The sequence below is a fragment of the Talpa occidentalis genome, unplaced genomic scaffold, assembly GCF_014898055.3.
Source record: "Talpa occidentalis isolate TD23 unplaced genomic scaffold, MPIMG_talOcc4v2.1 talOcc4.11, whole genome shotgun sequence".
NCBI classification, from domain to species: Eukaryota; Metazoa; Chordata; class Mammalia; order Eulipotyphla; family Talpidae; genus Talpa; species Talpa occidentalis.
Window position 1 is genome coordinate 864043 of NW_023601104.1, and position 25311 is coordinate 889353.

Genomic DNA, 25311 nt, shown 5'->3' on the forward strand with positions numbered 1-25311 from the left:
TGGGTAAAGTATGGAATACCACCAGCTGTTATATGATACTCAGTGTATCTGTATAAAGCTGTATAAAAACATGAAATAATGTCTTCTGAGACAAAACGGATGGACTTCAAGGTGATCATGTTAACTGAAATTAATCAGAAAGTAAATGATAGGTGTCAAAGGATCAGATGGTTTTACTCATCTGTGGAATAGAAATAACCAGATGATAACACCCGCAAAATACAACAGAAATAATCTTAGACTTAGTAAAGAATTTAATGGTTACCAGAGGAAACAGGGAGGCAGGAAGTAAGGGGCAGGGGAAGTAGGAGATGGGGTATGAGTACAGGTGGCTTGGTGGAGGGTGAGTGGAAAATGTACATGTATAGAAGAGCAAAAATAGAACTTTAAAATTAAAAAAAAATACTGAATGGTCAAAAAAAGCACATGGAAAGATGTTTAATATATATCATTCATCAATAAGGAAATGCAAATCAGAACCTCAAAGAGTTACCCCACTATGCTCCCAACAGAATTAGGCTAAAGTTTTAAAAACTAACAATAACAAGTAATGGCAAGATTGTGGAGCAAACTGTATGAAACAAATTTCTGTTGTTAAAGTAAAAAGAAAAAAAAAAAAAGACTGGAGGAACTTTAACTTTCCCAGATTGCTGAAGAAAGTGCAGAATAGTATAATTACTATGCAAAACAGCATGGCAATTCCACTTTTGCTCCTTATCCAAGTGAAACGAAAAGCATGTATACATCAAAGACTTGACAGGAGCTTTCTTTCTAAATGACACAATTAGGAAACTCAAATGTATAACAAAAGAGATTAATGAATAAAAAATTGTGGGATATGCACACAATGGGTATGTTCCCCAATAAAAGGAACTACATATATGAAACAACACAAATAAATCTCAAAAACAATATACTTATTAAAAGAGGCCAGCCATAAAGGAATTTTATTTCATTTGTATGCATTTCTAAACAAGAAAAGATAGCCTATAATGACAGAAAGCAGATCAGTAGTCACCAAGGTCCAGGATGGTGGGAGTGATTAAAAGAGGCACAGAGAAATACTGAAGGGTAATGAAAATGTTCCAAATTTTGACAGGGGTGCCAATTAAATGAGTATCTACAAAATCAAATCAAAATTTGACAAACTATACATTAAAGGTCTCCCCATTTCACTAAAGTAAATCATACCACAAAAAAGTCAATATATAGGTATGTATGCATAGAAAGGATATGTATGTATTCCCTGAGAAGGTTCTCACTGACAACTGACGTTTAAGCAAAGACCTGAAGGAGCTAAGGGAACCAGTTATATGGACACATGTGGGAAAATTTGTCCAGGAAGAAGAAACCTGTAGAACAAAAACCATGAAGTTTGGAGAAGTGACATGATAAGACTTAATATCTTAATAAAGGTCACTCTTACAGAGTGTTTAGAAGACTGCAAATAGGAAAGGGTAGAAACAAGACTATTTGTAAGGTACTCCACAATCCAGAGTGAGATTGTGAAGATAATGAAGATTGGTCTGGGGGAAGCAGGTAGTTTAAATTCTACAGTTTAAATTCTGAGTGTATTTTAAAGCAGAGCTAACAAATGCAGTTGGACTGGATGTAAGGTATGGAAGAAAGAGAGACTCAAGGATGATCAAGGGTTTTGGCATATACAAGAAGAAAGATATCTATTTACTGAGACAGAGATGATCACGGGACAAGCAGGGTGGGAGCGACGGGAGAGAGAGCAGTTGATGATTTTGGACATACTAAGTTAAACAAAATAGAAGACAGAAAATTGGTAGTCATTGGCAAACAGAGGATCACTGAAGTCCCAGAACTGTTGAGCCCCCCAAGAGAATGTGCACATACAGAAAAAAAGAGGTTCAAAGAAGGGGCTATATATAGCTTTTCAGTCTCAGGTCAGCAAGTTCTTAACATAAACTTGAAATAAAGGTCAGTAGTAACCTGAACTTCACTGTGAAATTATTTTTAGAAACTTGGAGGGACTTCAAAAAATAAAATTAAAAAAGCCTTTCCTATTCTTTACTTGAATGAGAACTCTGAAATTTTTTATGATTCTCTAAGATGAAATGGACACCTTCTTTGATTACATTCTAAACTTGGAAATTATAGAGATAACCACATCATTTATCATTATTCTAGACCTGTATTTCTGTAATCTCTTGGGGAAAGCTCACCACCTTTCAGACATTTAAGACTCAAAGCACAGTAGGTTCACACTAACTTCCCACAAACAGCGAAGGCCCGTCTCCCAGGGAGGAACAACTGCATCCTCATGCCAGACTCATCAGTCATTAATGCTGCTCTGAGCCTGTGAGGTGATGAGACACGACAGAGCTCTCTGACGCTCAGGTGTCACTTTGGAAGCTAATGATAAACTACAGGTCTCACAACTCACTTTCCATTATAAGGTATTTCTTGAACTTCTTTTGGTTGTGACAGGCAACCAAAATGATTAAATCGAGTCGTGGTATTTGACACGATAGCCAGGAGACTTCTATTTGTTGATTGCTATTGATTTTTTTTGATACTTCATTTAAAAATCAATAGTTGGAAAGAAAAATAGGCTTGGTTTACACATATTTAAACATACTATTGTATGCTGAAGGAGGCACAAGTTTGGCAGGGCTTTAGCATCCAATTATAAGAAGAGCTCTTAACAGGTGAAAGCAAGGGCTTTAGATCGATATGTCGTTTTCATCTCAATCAAAGAAAGTGGCTATAAATTAGGCTCATCAGTGTTATTTTCAAGGCTTTCTTGATGCAACAGCTTTAAACTTTGGTTGGGGATCTTCCTTGGATTTACATTAAAGATGGATACATCACTAAGAGTTTCTGTTTTGTTTTAAAGTATATTTGTTGTACCTGGAATTCATCCGGGCTTTTATCTTTTTGACTTTTTTTTTACTTTTTTGCCGCTCTTCTCCATCTTTCATAGGTTCTTGTGATGCTGCACTTTCAACGACAATGTCAATGATATACTTCTTTAAGGAAAGATGCTCCTGAAAGATAAATAAATGAAATAATAATGATGATATTTGAAAAATAACACAGTATTGCCACAGACTATAGTGAGTATAAAAGATTACACTGATCAAACTAAAAGTCATCTCTTGGAAGTACTGGTTTCCACAACTGCCTTGGAAAACATTGAAGAAATGGTTTTATTTTCATTGACTCGTCAAATCTTTGCTGCATATCAATATAGCAAATGCTAAGGAGATAATAACATAACCCCTCTTCCTTGCAGGCATGGTATAGGAGAGTTAAAATATACGCACAAATATTTAATACCAAACAGTAAGTGCTAATTACAGAGTTAGACTGCTATATAAGCTCTATAAAAGAGGGAACTAGACACAGAGCAATGCGGGTGGGAGGAGGAAAGATTTCAAGAGGGAAGCACTATGTCTGCATGGCCTGAGGGATGGATTGCATTTGAACACGTGGACATCGGGTATATATGTATTTGTTTGGACTGGCAGTGGGAAAAGGTGAAAGGAAGAAGAAAGGAAAAGAACATTTCAGAAAACACAGGCAGAGAGGAGAGAGTAGTATTGTTACTGACAACTGAGAATTAGTTTGGCCGGATCACAAATGAGAGTCTGGTCCCATTTCCTTATGGCTCATCACCGTACTCACCCCTTGCCCTCTCTCTTCACACCTCCAAGACAAAACCCCAACCTTAAGTCAAACTCCCTCACTACTTTGTGTCCATACCTAAGTTTATTTGTAACTACAAATCTCACTTTTAATGTATGACATTTCACCTCAAAAGGGATCTAGTATTGCCAGGCAGTCAAGCAACCTCAGACTAAACTATTTTGGACTCTCCTCTCAAATGTCCTGCATCCTTAAGCCATTGCTCATTTTCTCTCCCTAACATTCTTTCCTCATATTCCACACCTTGTTCACTTTGCTTCACCCACAGCAGACTGAGGAGTTGTGTCCCTCATAGCATGTAGCAGGGATGCTGCTGAATCAAGCTTATATGAGCTGTTCCTTTAGCCAAGAAAATCTGAAAGGGACATTCAGTTATCTGCCGTCTCCTAGACTGCCTACTTCGTGGGGCTTGCCTAACATTATCTGTTAGTATCAAATATCCATTTTCAGTCCTATAACAGAATAAAAATTGTATAAGAGCAAAAAATTTGTCTGTTTTGCTCACTGATGTTTCTGTGTCTGGTACTATGCCTGGCATGTGGCAGGTATTTGATAAGTATGTATAAAATGGATAAGTGGAGGGTAAAGTAATGCAAGCTAATATTAGTATTGATAGTAAAATGGTAAAAGTCATCAAAATTTCCAGTTGTAAGATAAATAAATTCTGTGGATATAAGGTCTACCATGTACAGTCAACATTTGAACAGCATTTGAACATCTGAAAGTTGCTAAAAGAGTAGATCTTAAAAGTTCTCATCACAAGAAATAAGTCTGTAATGTATGATGATGGATGTTAACTAAACTTATTTTGGCAATTAATTCATAATACATTATGATATACATGTAAAACTTACACAATGGTATATGTCAACATACCTTAATAAAAAGGGCAAAAAGTAGTATTTATTAGGGTTTCCTGCATAACATAAATTGATCTAAGTACTCTACATTTTATCACTCATTAAGTCTTTCAAACTATACTAACAAGACACTTACGAGATAGTTTTTATTGTTCCCATTTTAACTGTGAAAAAACAGACAGTTATAGAACCTTCCCAAAATCAGAAGGTTAAAGTCATTATTGAACAACATTGCAGGAGAGAGCCCAAATTTAAACACAAATAGTATGATTAGGGAGTCCACACTCTGATTTCTTTCTTTAAAAAAAAAAAAATGTTTACTGAAGTAATATTGACTTAAACCATACAGTTTCCAGAGGAACAATATTATAATTTGACATCTGAATATACACTAAGATTGTCACCAAAAGCCTAGGTTCCATCCACCACTGTACAACTGATGCCCCTGACCCGATTCATCCATCATTCCCTGTTCTTCCTTCCCCTCTTGTAACCATCATTTTATCCTTAAAATGTGAGAGTTTGCTTTTGCTTTGTTTATTTGCTTTGTTTCTTCATCTTCCACATGAATAAAATCATGCAAGACTTGTCTTTCTCTGACTTACTTAGCATAATACCTTCTAGGTCAATCTATGTTGTTCAAATGGTAAAGTTTCATCATTATTTAGCTGAGAAGTAGTGTACTGTGTGTATAACACATCTCATTATGCGTTCATCTACTGACATGTACTTCAGGTTATTTTCACATTTTGACTACTGAACTTACTGGCATGAACATAGGAGTGCATATATCTTTTCCAATTAGTGGTTTTCTACTCAATTAGTGTTGTTCTACCTAGAAGTGGAAGAAGTGGAAGTGGATATATTGCTATCCTTGACATCTTGTGGGCTCTCAATCCTCTCTGACATGACAGTGTCAGTTTACATTCCTATCAGAAGCGCGTGAGTGTTATGTCTTCTTCATATCCTCATCAACACCTGTTTCTTGTCTTTTGTTATATAAACCATTCTTACAGGTGTGAGGCATCTCATTGTGATTTTTGCTTTGCTTTTCCCAAATGATAAGGAATGATAAACATAGTTCCACATTCATGTTCCTGTGGCCATCTTTTTTTGAGAGGTGACTACTCAGATATTCTTGACTATTCTTAAAAAATGATTATTTTTATTATTGTACGGTATGGGTTGTGAGTTTTTACGTATTTTGCATATTAATCCCTGTCAGATGTATGATTGCAAACATCTTCTCCCATTGTGTTGCTTTTTCATTTTGGCGATGGTTTATTTCACCTGGCAGAAGCTATTCATTCTGATATGGCCCTGTTTATTTTTACTTTTGTTTCCTGTTCCACTGGAGTTGGATCCTCAAAAAATTTCCAAGGTATGGGGAACATTGCCAAATGAAAATGCATACACTGTGCAAAAATGAAAAATGATGTAAGAATTTTATAAAATAAAATATTAAAAAAATTTCTAAGGTTCAATTATAAGTTTATCATCTAGCTTTCTGCCCATGCATACAGCCAAGTAAGCACTGTAAAAGTCTCTGCTTCCATTCGCATCATGTCTAAATCAGACTTTTCCAAGGAGCCGGAAGAGCTGTGGAAGATCTTCACTGCAGTTTTAAGATTTGAAACAATTGATGAGAGTCTGAGAAGTCATTTTGATCAGTGGGTAATGGTCATATTGTGTGATGATGAGAGATCCAAACACCAAGCAATCCAGAGGCTTTGGGTTTGTCATTTAGGCCACAGTGGGAGAGGTGGATGGAGCATGAATGCAAGGCATACAAAGTGGATGGAAGAGTTGTGGAACTTAAGAGAGTTGTGTCAAGAGAATATTCTCAAAAACCTCCTGCCTTCTTAAGTGTAAAAAAGAAGCCTGGTGGTGGAATTAAAGCAGACACTGAAGAAAATCACCTAACAGATGATTTTGAGTAGTACAGGAAAACTGAAGTGATTGAAATAATGTCTGAATGAGGCAGTGGCAAGAAGACTTTGCCTTTATAACCTCTGATGACTGTGATTCATAGACAAGATTCTTATTCAGAAATGTCATTGTTGTGAATGGCTACAACTGTGAAGTAAGGAAAGCCCTATCTGAGTAAGAGATGGCCAGTGTTTCATCCAGAAAAAGGTTGAAGTAATTTTGGAAATTTTGGTGGTGGTCATTGATGTGGTTTTGGCAGGAATGACAAGTTTTGTCAAGGAGGAAGCTTCAGTGGTTGAGGTACCTTTGATGGCAGCCAAAGTGATGGCAGATATGGTGGCAGCTGGGTTGCTATAATGGATTTGATAATGATGTAGGCAATTATGGAGGTGGTGGAAGCTATAATAATTTTGGCAATTACAACAAACAATCTTCAAATTTTCATCCATGGGAGACCACACAAATGCCGACCTAGATCTGTGAGACCCCAGAGAAGGAGCCAGAGCAGTCAGAGGGCTTGTTACCTCTTGTGAGACCCAGCCACTGACCACCATGACTAGATGAGGCCTCCAAGCCTCCCATGAGACCATGCCAGGGCCTGTGGACACAAGTTACAGGCCTGGTGAGACACCTGACTCACATCAGGGAAAGCTCAGAAAGGCCTGAGACTTCCTGACCTCTCAAGAGACATCCTACTGGGGCCTCCCCGGTGGCGCAGCGGTTGAGCGCTGGGTTGCGAAGCTGCCCGCGGCCTCTGCGGCACCAGTTCGATCCCCGGCTGCTCCCCGGCCACCGGAGGAGGGTCCCACATGGCGCGCAGACCTCTCCTGCAGCCCGCTGCTCCCCTCAGCAGTGTACTTCGTCATTCTGCCTGCTCTGCTCCCCGCTCTGGCTCTGGTGAATTCTCTCACCCTCCCGTGCTTCTGACTGTACCCAGTGCATGTATAAAGAAAACAAGCAAACAAACAAACAAATAAATAAATAAAACATGCCTCTATTTAAAAAAAAAAAAAAAAGAGACATCCTACTGACTGGGGAATATTTGCACACCCTACATCTGACTGATATCAGGGATCGACGAAGAGCTCATACAACTCAGCACAAAGGAAACAGCCCAATCAAAAATGGACAGAATAGCTAAGTAGGCACTTCCCCAAAGACGACACACAGATGACCAAAGGTATGTGAAAAAAAATGTTCATCATCATTATCATGGAAATGCAAATGAGGATCACAATAAGATATCACCTCACACCTGTGAGAATGGCCCATATGTCAAAAACCTACTAACAAGTGCTGGCAAAGGTGTGAAGAAAAAGGAACTTTCTTACCCTATTGGTGGGAATGTAGACTGATCTGCCCCCTGAGGGAAGAAGTGTGGGGGTTCCTTAAAAGACTAAAAACAGGTTTACCTTATGACCCAGCAGTTTCACTCCCAGGGATCTATCTAAAGCACACACAAAATTAATTCAAAAGGAAATCTGTACTCCTATGCTTATTAGCAGCACTATTACAATAGCCAAGATACAGAAACAACCTAAATGCCCCAGAACAGATGAGTGGATCAAGACGATGTTGTATATAGATACACACAATGAACTCAATGATCAAAAAAGATAAACTCATGCCATTTCTTGCAACATTGGTGGAACTGGAAGGGATTATTCTAAGACTCGTGAGCTAGACGGAGAGAGAAATATTTGATGATTTCACTTATAGGTGGAATCTATAGAAACCAAACAAAGGATCAGATGGAAGACAGACCACTGAAAGCAGAAAACAGACTTGAGACGTTCAGTGGGAAGTGGGAAACAAAACAGTGGGGAAGGAGAGCACAGTGGATTAGGCAGCAGAGGATAAAGGGCTCCACTCCGGTGGTGGGAAAACTTTGGTGACTGCACCTGAGGGGAGAAATTCCATATTGTGAAGAAATAAACAAATGTGTTTAGAAAAATAAAAACTCAATAAAATAAACTCATGCCATTTGCAGGAACATGAATGGAGCTAGAAGGGATTATGTGAAGTAAAAAAGGTCTGAAGGAGAAAGATAAATACTGGACTGTGTCACTAATATGTGGAATATAAAGCAACCAACCTAAGAGTCAGATGAAGAGAACTTCAACACTAGCACTTGACAGTTGACTACAGAACTGAAACACCCAGGTTGGGGAGAAGCAGAGAGAGGGAAGGAAGTACCATGGACTGTGGTGGTGGATCTATGGGTAACTTGGTGGTGGGAGCACTACAGTTGAAGTACTTGAAGGAGACCCAAATATTATCTCAATTAAAAATCAATGAATTTTTTTAAAAGATTTTTTTAAAAACAAAAGAAAAAAATTTTGGTCCTGCAAAAGGAGTGCATTTTGGAAGCAGAAGTTCTGGCCACTATGGTGATGGAAGTCAATACTTGACCAAACCACAAAACCAGAGTGGTTATCACGGTTTCAGTAGCAGCATTGCCATGGCAGTGGCAGAATGTTTTAACAACTGCTAAGGAAGAAAGCTTAGCAGAGAGGTGAGCCAGAGAAGTGACAGGGAAGCACAGGTTACAACAGATTTGTAAAGTCAGCAAAAGAGTGGTGGCAGGGCCCGGCTGCTACAAAGAAGACATGTTTTAGACAATACTCACGTGTATGGGCAAAAACTAAAGGACTGTATTTGTGACTAACTGTATAACAGGTTATTTTAGTTTTTGTTATGTGGAAGTGTAAAACATCCCAACAATGAGGTTTTAATGTAGATTTTTTTTTATATTCATGTTGTTGATTGCTAAATGTAATGGTCTGATCATGAAACTGAATGTTTCTTTTAAAAAAACAAATCAGAGTTTATTAGCTCTATTTTTTTTGTATATATATTTCATGGGTTCAGGTCTCACAGCCAAGTCTTTAATTCAATTTGAATTACATTTGTCTATGGTGTAAGACAGTGGTTTTGTTTTAATGTTTTGCATACGGCTGTCAGGTTTCCCTAGAGGTAATGAGTGGAAAATGAGTTTGAGCTGTACAACTGTGCTCATTATAAAACTTTTGAAATCATAAACCAAGCAAATATACCCCAAAGCCAAAAGGAGAAAATATTTTCTCACAAGTAGAAGCAATTACTTTCTTTGGTAAATTTGACTGTTGGAGAGCAGGTCACCTTTATGCTTCGATATTCATCAAAAGCAAGATTTCAGTGAAAAGTTTAAATATATATGAATGCAACTTAAAAAATTAACCCAAGTCTCAAATCAAATAAAAGTACACAAGCAAAGAAAGAAAACCCTCTTTCCATATCCATTAAGATACTTGGTACAGGGCCTCCCTGGTGGCGCAAGGGGTTAAGACGCAACCTGTGAAGCTATCCGCAGCTTCTGCAGCACAAGTTTGATCCCCAGCCAGGGAGAAACCCACATGGCGTGGCAGATCTCTCCTGTCTCGTCCGCTGCTCCCCTCAGCAGTGTATTTCAGTCAGTCTGCCTGTTCTTGTTCCCCACTCTGTCTCTGGTGAATCCTCTCACTCCCCCACACCTCTGGCTTGTACCCCAGCAATTAGATACATAAATATATAAATCTTAAAAAAAAATACTTGGTACAAAGTAAATAATGTGAATTTACAATTCAGGTTACCATTTCTTGAATATCTCCTACTGATCATCAAAGGGCTTAAATCATTGCATACATTATTTTCTATAATCTTCATGACCCTATAGAATACATGGCAATATTTTTACATTTTGTAGATGGTAAACAAAGGATCAAAGGGTCACAAAGTTCAAGGTCAAAAGCACAACTGGATATTATATAATATCAAATTTTTCAGTACTCCTCACTTATTCCCACACTTTCACTAACACTGCTCAAAGAGGCTGAGTCTCTGGCACATAATTTCTGTCACTGGACTAAGAAAAAAAAGTATTCTAAATGACATCTTCAATTTTGTGAATGGCCCAATTATACTATTTCAACTAGTATGCAAATGTCATTTACATATTTAATAAAATCCATTAAGGATCTTTATACACAAATTTCCATACTCTATACTGAAAATTCTGATTCTACCTAAAACTATCAAGAATCTTATCTCCTTAAAATATATTTACATTTATAAACACCCCAATATACATAATCATGCAGTAAACATTAATGTTAACTTTTTATAACTCTCAAAACTAAAAATAAATTATCGCATATTTTTATTTTTGTTTGACTTATTTGTAGCTCTTTTCTTAATATAAAAGAAAAATTAATGTGAATAGAAAACAAAAATAAAATAGAAAACAAAAATAAAAAAAATAAGTCTACTATAGTTCTAATACCTAAAACTAATTGAATAAATCCTTCCAGGCATCTTCTGCATGTTTTATGAAAATGTGACATACCATAAACAATATTTTAAAATCTGATCTCTCATTTAATTTTGCAAATAAATTCATATTTACTAAGTAATATTCTACTACATAATCTACTACAAATAATAATAGCAACAAATAATCTAAGAGTTAAATATTTAAAGACTCCATCTATTATTCCTGGAGATCATGTCAAGGAATTGAAGTTACTGGGTCACAGATTACATGTTTTTTAGGCTTTCCAGAAGTATCCCCAAATTGAACAATCAAAATGGGAATTAAATTATATCCCTACCAGTTACTTACCAGTACCTAATATTTGTGTTTGGTTTGCTAATCTGCCAACTGGTTAGCTGAGAAACGAGCAATGATGGTGGCTAGGGAGAAAGGGAGGGCACCAGAGCTAGACCAGGGACCTGCGTGTACACACAGCCTGCGCTGCATATAAACACTGTGTGATTAATAACCTGTTTCCTTTGAAATGAAACTCAAGTTTTGAACTAAGAATGCTCCCCTTTGATACCTGAAATGTCAGACATCGACACCATCAAGAGAACAAAGGTGTTTTCCCAGGACCAGGAAAACAGGGTCTACCTGGATCAAGATGACCAAGGAGGTGAAAAAGTGTGGGGACAACATGATGAAACCAGGGCACCAACCATGATGGGCTGCTGTGGTGGCAGATTTGCTTATGACTAACTGTCTTTGTTCAGCTCACTAGAAAAAGGCCAGCTTGAGACGAGATGTTAGAATGGGTCTTTAGGGTTCTCTCAGATTGCTGGCTTTCTCCAGACATTGAAGTTTACGTTATAGACTCAATTCCCGTCTGTTTATTGGCTTCTGGCAGAGACAGGTAACCTGACCCTGGCATTTTCCAGTTACATTTCTGATGAGTCCACAGGGTCAACAGCGGGACTCTCTGGCTGAATTACTGCCGCTAGCCTGGGGGGCTCACTAGTGCTGCCTGGGCCAGGGGACCCCCAGGCCCCAGGTAAAAAGAAAACTCTCAAGAGCACTACCAAGTGATTTCACCTGGGGACTTTTCTTGGCCTTGTTCCCAGCACCCTCTGTCATAATAGCTTAAAAAACCAAATTGTCCCTCTCCCTGGTTTCTCTAGTTTTTCTGGTCCTGTATCCCAGGTTATGTGGGCAGTTTGGTCTCAGGTCTGAAGGTACCTTCCTGTTCTGTTGTCTGAACTGCAAGAGCTCTTGTCTGTTAGAATGAGTGGCAGGTTACACAGCTGCTGGTCTGTGTGAATACCTTCTCAGGCTGGGGTCAAACATTCTGCACCCAAACTGAGAAAGGCACAGAAATAGTGAAAAATTAGCTAAAACATCGCATCTCTTGTTAAGGAATTGCATGAGAGTACAAAGAGTGACAATGGACAATGCCTTTGCCTCTGAAGTGACAGGGGGGCAAGCAAACAACTAGGATTGAGTAAAGACTGCATACAGTCTGGAGATCTGGTCAGCAGGTAAAATGAAAAAGAAACGAAAAAAGAAAGGATTATGATTTGGTTATGTCAGATTGGAATTCCATCCTTAGGAAAACTAAAACTGCAATATTTTTTTGTACTGAATCCTGATAAATTATTCTTTCAGTACACTTCAGTAGCTTTCCAAATCTATTGAAAAGTGGGGTTTTAATAATGGAGTTACAATCATCTTAAAATCTAGAAAATAAAGAGGTAGGGTGTATTCTGTTATATAATTACCAGTCAATTATGGTTATTCTGAAATACCCTATAACACAAAATCAAACAAACAGCCTTGTGAATTGCTTGGCAATCAGATTTGAATTGTGGTTATTTTTAAGTTTTTTGCTACTCAGAGAACTTACCAAACTTTGTATTCAAGAATTTTAGAGATGAGAAACGGATAGTACTCTGAATATACAGGTTTGTCACGGAACTGAGGAAAATTAAAAAGCCATGAAAACTGGACTCATGAAAACTGCGTTCTTTTATGAGCAATCTGGAATATCTGTTCTTCTGTCTCTCACCCCAATATGTAAAAGTCTCACTAACTATTCTAATTCCACATGTCAAATGCCTCCTTCCATAAATCCAGTAAAATTCTTTTTTTCCTCTTTAATAGACAATCGGAAATACGGGCGTTTGGAATGCTATGTTTTCAAAAATCACACTGATCTCAGAATCAACAAGAAAACAAATAGCCTAGCACCTGTTTAAGGGGTATAGCCAGTCCTTCATGAGGATAAACAAGGTAATCCCTTGACAAGCCCAGGAACCCCAGGATGTCTTGGGAATCTTGAAAGGTGAGGAATTTACCCAAAAATTGGCAGGCAAAGTATGATGGTAAGAACTTAGTATCATCCCAAGCCCCAACAGACTGGCTGTTGAAGAGCTCTCAATTTGAGATTTTTTTTTTAGTATGTTTTTCTCTCTTTTTTATTTCTATATTCCCCATACAATACAATTGCACCCCCTTATTTTGGCCCCAATCCCTCCTTTCCCCACCCCCTCCCCATAGTTTGTCTCTGGTTTATAGTTGTTTGTTGATTTTGATTTTTTCTTTCTTATAGTTATTCTTTTTCCTGGTCCCTTATTTAGGTTTTCTAGATTCCTGCTATGAGTGAGACCATCCGGTATTTTTCTTTTTCTTTCCGGCTTATTTTGCTGAGCATGATCCCTTCCTGCTCCATCCATGTTGCTGCAAATTACATACAGGAATACATATAGGCAAGGATAGTGATAGTCAAACTATCACTATTCGCGGACGATATAATATACAGAGAACCCCAAAACCTCCACAGAAAAACTAATTAAACTCATCAATCAGTTCAGTAAAGTGGCAGGATACAAAATCAACACACAAAAATCAGTAGCCTTCCTATACACAAACAATAAATCTGAAGAAGAAGAAATCAAGAAAACCATCCCTTTTCTTATTGAAACAAAAAAATCAAATACGGGCCTTCTGGGTGGTGCAGCGGTTGAGCTCTGGGTTGCAAAGCTGCCTGCAGCCTCTGCAACAGCGGTTTGATCCCTGGCTGCTCCCCGGCCACGGAGGAGGGTCCCACATGGCGCGCAGACCTCTCCTGCCGCCCGCTGCTCCCCTCAGCAGTGTACTTCGGTCCTTCTGCCTGCTCTGCTCCCCACTCTGGCTCTGGTGAATTCTCTCACCCTCCCGCGCTTCTGACTGTACCCAGTGCTTGTATAAATAAATAAATAAATCTTTAAAAAAAAAATCAAATACTTGGAAATAAACCTAACAAAAGAAGTAAATGACCTATACAAAGAAAACTATAAAACACTGTTAAAAGAAATAAAAGAAGACACAAAGAAATGGAAAGACATCCCCTGCTCATGGATCAGAAGAATTAACATCAAAATTTGAGACTTCTTATAAGGAGTTCCAACCAAGCAAATTAAAAAGTCTGTAAAGTACTTTCTGTTCCGGCTGAATTTATGCAAGTTCGTTGAAATTAGACTTCATTTACAAATAAATTACTATAATTATTTGATAAAATTCAAATAATTTGATAAAATTGGTGTAAAGGTGGAAAATAAATTGTTTCAGTACTGTTTCGTTTTGTGGAATCAAGTTCTTGTCCTCTGGAATGTTTTGAAGATCTTTTATTTTGCTTGTTGTGTGTTTGTTTTAACCTGTAACCTAGACTATATCCCAAATTTCTGTATGACTCTGAAAACTCAGAATTTTACATTTAGCCTGGTGGGGGTAAAATAATATCTTCTTTCTGGGCAATCTTATATTGCACCTCTTATTTCTGTCACATGACCACAATAGCCTTAAAAAATCCCATCAACAGCTGTGGTGCCAACAGGTACAGGCCTTCCATGACAAGAAAACCCCCAATGACGACCTGATTCAACTGAAAGTAGTCAGATGACAACGCTTAATCTCCCCACAGAAATGAACGGCTCAACCTGATGGTGGGGAAAATCACAGAGCACTCTCTCTTGCTTTGGAGAAAGACACTCTCTTCCCCCCTCCAAGTTTCTTCAATCTTAAACAAACCTTGTAGATATAAGGGTCATAACTAACAGCGGGGAATGGCAGGGACTAGGGCGGAATATACCACAGCTAGTATAGGAATCTGCACATGCACACAGCAGAGCCTAAGTGCAAACACTGTGTGATTAATAATTTGTTTTCTTTGAACTAAAATTGTATTGAATTGAGGTGTCCTGCCCCAGTGACACCTCCGAAATGTCAGACATTGACACCTTCAGAAAAACGGGATGTTTGCCCAGGCCAGGAAAATAGGATGTACCTGGATCAATGTCCGGAGCCGCCTGGAGCATGCGCCGTGTTGCGCAACACACGTGCCATTAATTAAGTTTTGCTTTACCGTTTTGCCTGCTGAGAAACCACAGGTGTTTCCTATTAATCAAATGAGACTGGGAGGTACGATGGGAGGAGCTACCAGGATATAAGAAGAGAACCACGAGAAGGTCGAGAGGTTATTGCGAGAGAGGTTATTGCGAGAGGAGCAGAGAGAAGGTCAGGGAAGGTAGAAAGACAGGGAAAAGTAAAAGAAAGGAAAAGGAAAAATAAAGAAGTAAACGCTAGCGTCAAGTTGTCTCAAGCCCCTCATTTCAATCCTCAGCCCTTCTCTTTTCGTGCCTACGAATCCCGCGGGTCGGGACAGATCAAGATGACCAAGGAGGTGAAAACAATGTGGGGACAAGATGAAGACCCGGGCACCAACCATGATGGGCTGGTGTGGTGGGAGGTTTGCTTATGATTAACTATCTTTGTTTAACTCACCAGAAAAAAGCCCAGTTTCAGATGAGATGTATCAGTGTAATCCCCATAGAAAGAGAAGACTACTCCAGGTTCCCTGTATCACCCAACGAAGAGTAGAGCTGAGAAGGTAGAAAAGACCAGAAGGCTATGGGAGAGGAAGGAAGACGACTTGAAGGAGGTGCACGGAACAGAGAGACAAGTGAAGAAGAAGCTATACTTGCTTCTCAGCCTTGGACTTGTACCAGGGACTTGGGGAACATGGAAGGAGACACTTGAAACGGATGTGGGTGAGACACCCATAGGGAGGCTGACAATAGCAGCCTTTATCTTGACTTAGATTTTGATTGTGTTCTTTTCCTTCCAGATTTGCTTGGCTCCTTCTGCCCCTTTCCTATGGGTGCCCGCCAAAAGGCACCTGTGTGGTCCTGCTTTAGGACAAACCTGTTTGGCTGGGTATTTACCCATACCCTGGGTAATTCTGGGTGTGTAATTGGAAAATATTTTAACTATATTCTTTCTCTTCTCTGTATTGCACACTAATTCTATTAAAGTTCTTTTCTATTGAAAGTCTCATGCACTGAGTATGTTTTGTCTTTATGCAGCAGATGGCAGAATCCTTTAGAACAGGCAGGTTTAGGGGTGTTAGGGTGCTCCTCATTCTGCATGCTAACAATGTCAGAACAGGATTTTGATAAAATACCCCCGTTTTCTCTGATTGCTGAATTTCTGACAATAAAGTGCTCATTATAAATTCAATTCCTGTTTCTGTTCCATTGATTTCTGGCAGCAATAGGCAGCCCAACCCCAGCATTTTCCAGTTACAGTATTAGTACACTTGACCAGTTGTTAGCATTTTTTTCCTGTGACTTAAAATGTGTCTATTGTCTCAGTTTTTTTTTATAAATACATTTCAAGTTTTCATACATTTGCTTCTACAGTTTACACTGTTTTTCCTTTTTATAAGAAAACGATCACATTTTGGTGATTAAAAAGACACAGTGTTAGATGTGACACAGTATAATTAAAATTGGGGTACAATTTAATACGGTTAATAAAAGGCCCTCACTCCTGGCCTAGTAAATGGGTTTGGGAGGCTGGAATAGATAAGGGAATTGATAAGTATGCCTTAGGGACAAGGCCATAAGAATGACTACCATGACCAGAAAAAAACATCCCAGCTCCAGGAATGCAGAAGCAGAGGCCAGGACATGTTTCTATGTCAAAGGCCAGCACTGGGGAATAGACATTTCAGCAGATAAACTGTGCAGCTGGTACCCCAAGTTACAAAGCCCATGAAAACAGAGTATAAAAAGAGAGCCTCCAATTCTCCTTCATGTGCAGACCTCTCCTGTCTTGCCCACTGCTTCTCTTAGCAGTGTATTTCAATAAACTCGCCTTTTCTGTTCTCCACTCTGTCTCTGGTAAATCCTCTCATTCCAATGCCACTGGCCTCAACCTGGTATTTCTCCCCACTACAGAACCTAACACCTCTCCAAAACAACATCAGTATCAGTGATGAAAAGACTTATATTATGGAGAGTCTGAGAAGATGAAGGTAGTGGCAGCTAAGTTCTGTTCTTTCTGAATCATCACGTAAAACATAAAGAACAATTAGTAAGCCAAAGCAAAACCCATAGAAAACATTTACAACAAAACAAACTGACAACATATTTTCATAACCCTCCAAAAGAAGTATGTGAGGACAAACCACCAAGAGATCAGCTGGGTTTCAGTGTCTTTGAAGGAGAAATAAGAAAGTTAACAGCAAAATGAGTAATTAATTTGAGAACAGTAAAAAGGAACCATTTTTTCACTGGAAGGTTCCATAAGCAACTCTGAGAAAACCATTTAAAACTGAGAAGGGTTTGTCTACCTTAATGGCAGGTGCCTGCATTAAGGTGTGAACAGCCTGGTGACAGACAGCCCCTATGAACTTGAAACTGAGCCACAGGGACAACAAATTGATAACAGAGATAAAGGGAAAAAATGCCTAGATCAAAGCAGGAGACAGAACCAGAAAGTTTCAGAGTAAACAAATCTCCAATAATTTCACTTACAGGTGGAATAAAAGAAACAGATGAAACTCAAACCAAACAAACCACTGAATTCTGACTGAAGGACTGAGGTTCCCAGAGGAGAAAATGGGTGAAAAAAGGGGTGAAGGGAGCCCAATGAGCTGTGGGTGGAGGATTATTAGTGTTTTGGTGGTAGGCATGGCATGATAACATACATTTGAAGAGGTATGAACCTGTACTCCTAAAATACATACTGTGTTGGAAACCAATGTTACCTCAATTTAAAAAAAAAAGATAAACAGAACTATATTTAAACCTATTTCAAAAAACAGACAAAAGAAAAGTATCAAGGTCAAATACTAAATTACAAATTGAAAAAGAAAATAAATCTAATAGCCCCACTAAGAAAAATGCACACCAAAAAACCCTAGACAGAATAAATCAAAATGTCACTAACCGTTTTTTACATTAAACTAAGCTCAAACAAATACAGAAAATAGTGCAATACATGAGAAAATAACATGAACCACCATCTTAAAAACTCAGAATTTAGAGTCTCCCCTGTTAGCGCAGCAGTTGAGCGCTGGGCTGTGAAGCTGCCCATAGCCTCAGTGGCACCGGCTCGATCCCTGGCCACTGGCCGGGGTCCCACGTGGCTTGCAGACCTCTCCTGCTGCGCCCACTGCTCCCCTCAGCAGTGTACTTCATCAGTCTGCCTGTTCTGCTCCCCACTCTGGCTCTGGTGAATTTTCTCACCCTCCCGCGCTGCTGACCATACCCAGTGCTTATATAAATAAATAAATAAATCTTTAAAAAAAAAACAAAAAAACTCAGAATATAGGTTATAAAACTCAAATAAGATTGAAAATGAAAAAAAGCATTCAAAAATGAGATAAAGTAGAACATAAGTGTGAATAAAGACAATAAATAATGCCTCAGACAAAAGGTGGAAAGAAAAAAATTTAAATAAAAATAATTTGAGAATAAGTGAAATATGAGGATAGTAAGGGTGCTTTTGAAAAAAGACTAAAGCAAAGGAAAAGATCAAATATTAAAAGCTCTAATATAGGAAAAGCTTCCTGAAAATAGCATAATTAAATAATGAAAGAGTACATCACATGCCTGAAAATACTAATGTGGCTAGTACCAATATATCCTAATAAATCTCTGGTATTTAAAGAAAAAAGCAAATGAAAAAATTTAGATAGTATCAGTCATTAGAAAATGAATTAATGTATTTAGAACTTTCAAAGAAAAAAATATACTTATATCTAGTATAACCTTCAAGTATAAAGAACACAGACAAGCTATCAACATTTAGATACTCAAAGGATATTATTCTCTTTAGTCCTTCCTGAGGAATCTACTGAAAAACAAACCTTACAAAGACAAGCTGTAAACATTTAGACACTTAGAGGACATTATTCTAATTAGCCCTTCCTGAGGAATCTACTAAAAAAACAAACCTTAGAAACACAAAATGACTCAAGAGAAATAGATATAAAGACTACTGGTGATTATTACACGTGCACTTAGAAAGACTAAAATGGTGGTTAAAAGCTAGGAATGTAGTATGTAAGGCTGTTATGTCAGATTATTCATAATATTACCATAAAAGTTGATGAGTTGAATGGGGAAAATATGAAATAAAACTATTCTCAGTAATTACATCAATGGTGGAAGTACTAGCCATGTTTTTCTGAGTACTGTAGTGTGTACTTTGTGATCAAGTAAAAGAGATTTGTGGACATTATAATTCTATCATTCCCGGTGTCCTTGAGAAGAATGCTTGGTATGGAGAAACAAGAGATACAGTACACAAAAGGTGAAGTAATATCCCCATAGTGTTGAATCTGAAGTGTAAAAATTCATGAACACTTTATCTATAAATAATGCATACAAAATATATATATGTAAGTATGTACACACACTCACACGTATCACGTACATTTAAGATCTTTTTTCCTAAATCCCTTCACAATGACCAACCCAGTACCAATGAATATTCTTGGCTGTGCTCTTGAAATACCATTTCTCAGAAGAACCAGGATTCTCTTAGCAAAATAGTGGCTCAAAAGTCTAAATATCATGCCATGCCAAGTAGGAGGTAACTACCAATTCAATGAGACAAATATCCAAAGAACTTGAGAGCAAATTTTAAGAGGTTTTCACTGAGTAAAGATGACATAATTTGGGCTACAAAAAGGAAAATTTCAAATGACTGAAACCCAGCAAAAGTGTTTAAAGCATGCTGGTCCGCGGCATAATATAAATCATGAGTTTATACACAAAAGTGTATAAATCAAACAGCATAAATATATAATATATGCTATATACATTATATATATTTGAAACTATTTGTATTTTATATATATATATATATATAAAATTTAAAACCAAATTGAACAGCTTTGGAGTTTTAGAGGAGAATACAGAATCAATTTCATTATCCTGGAAATGGTAAATAATAAAAAATTTATCCTGTCACTCAGAAACCAGCTAAGGGACAGGCTCTCTTTACAATATATTCCAAATAATAAATAAAGGTGAAAAGCAGAATTGGAATATCCTGATATCCATAAATTAATGAATGTAGGGATCCATTAATCCAGAGCTAATAACATCAATAGCTAATAACATCAACACAGAAAGACAATCATACATTATGCTCATCCTGATGAAAGAGTTCAATACCAATTTCAATTTTTCCAAAAGGGTTAAACCTTAGTCTGATCAAGTCTTTAGATCCACCAGCCAACAGGCAGGAGATGGGACAGAGAACACTACTACACTGCAGCAGACTGTACATTAACAGAGCTATAGCAAGTCGCATAATTCCCTTGCTAGAGACTGAATCTCTCAACCCCTCTTAGAATTAGAGGGAGCCAGGTAACTGAACTCTTTTCAACAGAATATAAATATAAGTTCTGTTTGAGGGTTTATTCACTTTCTTCCCATCTTTTGCACAGTGGAACACAAAAGAGGTTGTAACACAGCTTTAATCTCCAAGGGAAGGAAATATCTTAGGGGATGACAGAGAACAGAGATGAGTCCCTAAAAAATCCACATGGGATAAAGCCATCTTGAGAACTTGACATACATCAGGACTACACTACAAGAAATAAAGTTCTATATTTTTAAAATCACTGTGTTTTTAGCATCTTTTTTAAAAGATTTATTTATTTATGCATACAAGAACTGGGGTATAGGCCAGAGGTGTGGGGGGTGAGAGGATTCACCAGAGACAGAGTGGGGAACAGAACAGGCAGACTGACTGAAATACATTGCTGAGGGGAGCAGCAGGCGAGTTAGAAGAGGTCTGCTGCACCATGTGGGTAGCTCCATGGTCGGGGATCAAACTTGTGCTGCAGAGGCTGCTGACAGCTTCATAGGTTGCGCTTAACCACTTGCGCCACCAGGGAAGCCCTGTTTTTAGTGTATTTACTATAATGATTAGTCTTTTCCTTATCTAATTAGGCAAAAAGTTAAATATATAATTACTATATACATATATATGTTTGCCTACTTATATGTGTACAATGCCTATGCAGAAATTGGCTATATGAAAATAAAGGCAAGAATTGAGGCTACCTGAGGAGAAAAATGGGGATGAGCAAAGAAGGGAGGCCCAATAGTCCAGGATAAAGGGATGTGGATCCTCTGGTGGTGGGTAGAGTAAGGGCGGGGTGTGTATCTGTGGAGGTGTGAACTGACTCCCTGGACCATACACTGTGTTTAAACCAATGTTACCTCGTGTTAAAAAATTTTTTTAAGAAAATAAAGACAAAACAGTACAATATTTCACAAGATGACTGTGACAGATTTTAATTTCCTCTTTTATAATACGAATGTATAACAAGCACAAAAAAAATCTTTTTACATAGCTATCTTTAAATGGGATGTAGAACTGACTTCGAAATAGTATTTGAGGGAGTGGATAGAGCAACAAGGCAGGATTCACCATGAATTTACCTAACAAATGTTCCAATAGTGAGTACATCGACTTTCATCATTCTATTCTGCCTACTATCTGTTTTACATTTTCCTACTAATAAGAAAACAGTCATCTTGGATATAAGGAAAAATAATTTGTACGCATGAATCTTAACATTTAAGTGTGGTTCCAAGCTAAAATAAGTACATGATATCACAATATTTGCTGTACCTTTCAAACATCTAAGAGCCCTGTTTGAAACTGCATTAATACATTTAAGCAATTTTCAAGAACTGAGTTAGTATTTCAGGTTTAATAGGGGCAAACCCCTGCATAAAAGCAGACAATGAGTAGCTTTACTGAAACTAATGATTTTATTGATCCAATATGGGACAGGACAAACATTCACTCATAGTTATGGAATGATGAGTAACCTGAGTCCCAAGAAACAGTGCTGACTAAAAAGAACCAGAATCTGCTTTCTGAAGCCAGTGAAGAGAAGGCAGTTCTCACGCTTTTCACCTAATACTCCAGTCAAATCTGTGATGACAGGATAGGAAGTACACTAGCAGGATTGGTCCACCAGCTAGCAGGAATCTCGCTGTTCAGTATGCTCAGGCAATCCTTGCACATCTGTGTACAGAGCATGCAGCAACTTGTCTGACCTAATCTATTCTCAGCAATAGTCCATTCCTTAAAAAAAAAGTTTCTTTTTTCTCCCTATCCATTGTGTTCTAGATTCTTGCTATGATATGAATCCTGCCTTGAATTCCAGAACTCAATGTATAGTCTCTGATCTTTGATGCCATTCCTTCTTAAAATCCTTTGATGGCATTCCTTCTTAATATATCAAAACTTATTGATAGCATTCACATCCCAATACGGAGCTTTTCAGATACTGGTATCCCTGCTTCTGTTATATAAAAACAAAAACTAATCTCACAACTCAGTCTACTTGCTATGTGAAAAAATACTTGGTTAAAAAAAATAGAGAGACTTTAAAAGAATTTGCTCACTGGCATGGAGTGAAATGAGGATGTTGGTAGCTGCACGGAAACTCTGCATTAATTTAAGAATCCATGGAAAACACTGAGCACCCAGTGGATTAAAAATCCATTAAAATTCAGAAATAAAAATCTTTATTTCAATGAAATCTGGACTATCCTTGGGCAATAGTTAACAAAATGGATTATCCTGACGTGGTTTTATGTATAACAATTAAGTGCTTTCTTTCAGACAGTACTGGGATGGCACATAAATCTGGCACAGTTGTAGGTACAACAGTCACGAAGTTGAAATATGAAGTCAGGAACAAAAACAATCTTACACGTGAATAAAGTGTAGAATTGATGCATATTTCTAAAGATCATAGTTCTGCGTACTTCTAACCCATGGTGAGGAAGAAAGAATTTTTGGAACAACTGGACTTATTGACCTGAAAAATTAGTAAGTTTCATCAGAGGGGATTACTGTAGAAGTCTACAGGCAAAACCAAACTTTTCAGCATTTGGGCCTAGTGAGGTACAAAAGTGGACGCTGGTATTGAGACCAAAAGGGGTGCTGAAGCTGCAAGACTTGTCACAGAGCAGCGACAGAGGCAGACCTCTTGAATGTGCATGAAACAGCAACTGGTTACAGTTTCTGCAAAACTCAAAGGAAGGACACTGGTCCATCCAGTCACTTTGCGCTATGATAAAACTGCATACTCACGAACTTGAACTCAGGGACATTCTTGCCTGGTTTAACCAAAAGGTAGCAATGAAATTTGGGTCCTTTTCCTTTGACTCTAGTTTTCATGCAAAAGAAGCAGAGTTATTGTGCCCATGCTCACAAAAGAAATGTATTTTTGTAACTAAAGAAATGGACGACCTTTTTTTTTTAAAATTGTATGCAAAGTGAGGAAATGGTATAACTGATACTGTATTTAAATCTAAATTGACCACCGTCACTTTTCATAACAACAGAACTACTATGAAGCTACCTCAAACTCAAACTCGTGTAGGATGAGTACCTCTCTCCCAAGGCTGCCCGCCTGTGATGATGCAGGCATATCTTTTAAGAAACCTGTACCTCTAAGGGACAGCTCTTTCTGCTCGCTTGTGTCTGTGCAAGTATCTTCTCCTTTCTTTCTTCTAATAAACTTGTCATGTTTAAAATTAAAAAAAAATCCAGTAGTTGAATTTAATGAGGAATAAAAAAAACTGGATAATGGTACAGACATTATAAGAGGAAACGACTGTAAGTTAATAGATTTCATAATTAGCAGTTTCAGTGATATTATACCATGAATTTTAAATCATAATGAAAAAGGTAAATAACACAGTAATCATTTTAATGATATTGATACTGATAGAGCATTTAAGAGCATGCATTTTACTTTTTGAAAAACTGTAGTCATGATGATGTGGATATAGTCCTGATGATCCTGGAACTTGGGGATCCAGGTATGTGATTAAAGGTTTAAAGGTCTTGATTTTAGAAATTATATCTGCCGATCAGTTAAATGTGTTTTTAGGTCATCTCCCTGAGCTTGTGGTTTTGTGATGTTTGATATTGAAAAAGAAAAAAATTACTTATTTGAGAGAACATGTGAGCAAACTAAGTTGACTGTTTTCAGGCTAAATGCAACATTAATAGAAGGCTGGTTTTAAAAACAATTAAGGTGCTGAAAGGCCAGCAAAGGAAACTGCGTTTGTCCTTGTGCCAATTTGTTATGTGTCATATATCAGCAAAATGTTTGAAGATGCAGTAAGGTTAAAAACATCAAACTGCTGGTCAAACTGAGAGCTAGAAGAATTGAAATTCTAAAAAACAACTTAGATAGACCAAAACAGTGAGGTGTAAGGAAGAAATTATGGCTTAATTAGTTGGATACTACATAATTTGAAAATGGCTTGAACCAAAGGAGACTCAGCATAGCCCATTGTGATGAAGGCCAAGTCATAAACAACAGCCTCTGAAAAAGGACTGCTAGCTAGTGTCTGCTAGTGTCTGCTAGAGGCTGCCCCAAGGCAAGAACCTCCAAGAAAATGAAACAAATCAGAGCCTTCAGAAGTGGAATTGTTCTGAAGATGGTGGGAGTCACAACAGAAACCACAGTACACTGTAGTAAAATTACTGAGACTGATATTTTCTGTTGAAGTTCACAATCAAAGGGAAATGATCCAGGTATAATTACATACTCTTCTCTGTAATAAAAGGACCTTGATACACAGGATTTCAGAAATCATGGAATCCTCCCCTGCTTTGGAGCACAGAGAAGCAGCAGGCCAGAAAGGAAGGGAGCAGGCCAGCAGTAAAGGAGGCTCAGCTCTTAGGTGTTCGGTTGTCACAGAGAGCACCCTTGTAGCTCACTGGTTCACATGCTGAGGTCTCAAATATAGTAACTCATATTTATAAATGACAGTGATTTTTTTTATTAGATTGTTAATTTTCATTAATAAATGAAGCAGATGGTATTTTAACACATGTTCCTATGTGACGATTTTGTAAAAATGAGTTACAAGTTTTAGATTTCCAATACTAAATAGAAAATTACCAATAAATAAACAAATTTGCTTCTATATAATTACAATAAGGAAATAAGGGGGTACAAAGAGATATCTCTATAATCACTGCAGTGAGATTTACAACAAAATTTAGGAGAAGGGAACTGATTAAATGAATTATGACAACATACTGAGATGATACTATATAAATTTGATTAATTTTAAACAATAGTAATGATTAAAAACATACATTGTACAATGATAAACAAAAATGTGGATTCACGTGTATATAACAGAGTTTACATCTATGTAGCAGAGTAAATAAGTGCATGAGATTGAG

At 37.7% G+C, this 25311-nt stretch overlaps 1 protein-coding gene and 1 pseudogene across 3 annotated transcripts in view; one reads left to right on the forward strand and one right to left on the reverse strand.

Annotated features, from left to right (window-relative positions):
• Positions 1 to 2797: 2797 nt before the first annotated feature.
• SCAPER (S-phase cyclin A associated protein in the ER) overlaps positions 2798 to 25311 on the reverse strand; it is a 196622-nt gene continuing 174108 nt past the window's right edge. Inside the window, exon 19 of one of the 3 annotated variants that reach the window (XM_054699974.1) lies at positions 2798 to 3017. In XM_054699974.1, coding sequence (XP_054555949.1) covers positions 2841 to 3017 — 177 coding nt within the window. In that variant the 3' untranslated portion in view covers positions 2798 to 2840. The remainder of the gene's footprint in view (positions 3018 to 25311) is intronic. The other 2 variants (XM_054699971.1, XM_054699972.1) reach the window with 2 other exon arrangements.
• Positions 22631 to 23339, forward strand: LOC119239495 (caspase-3-like; annotated as a pseudogene).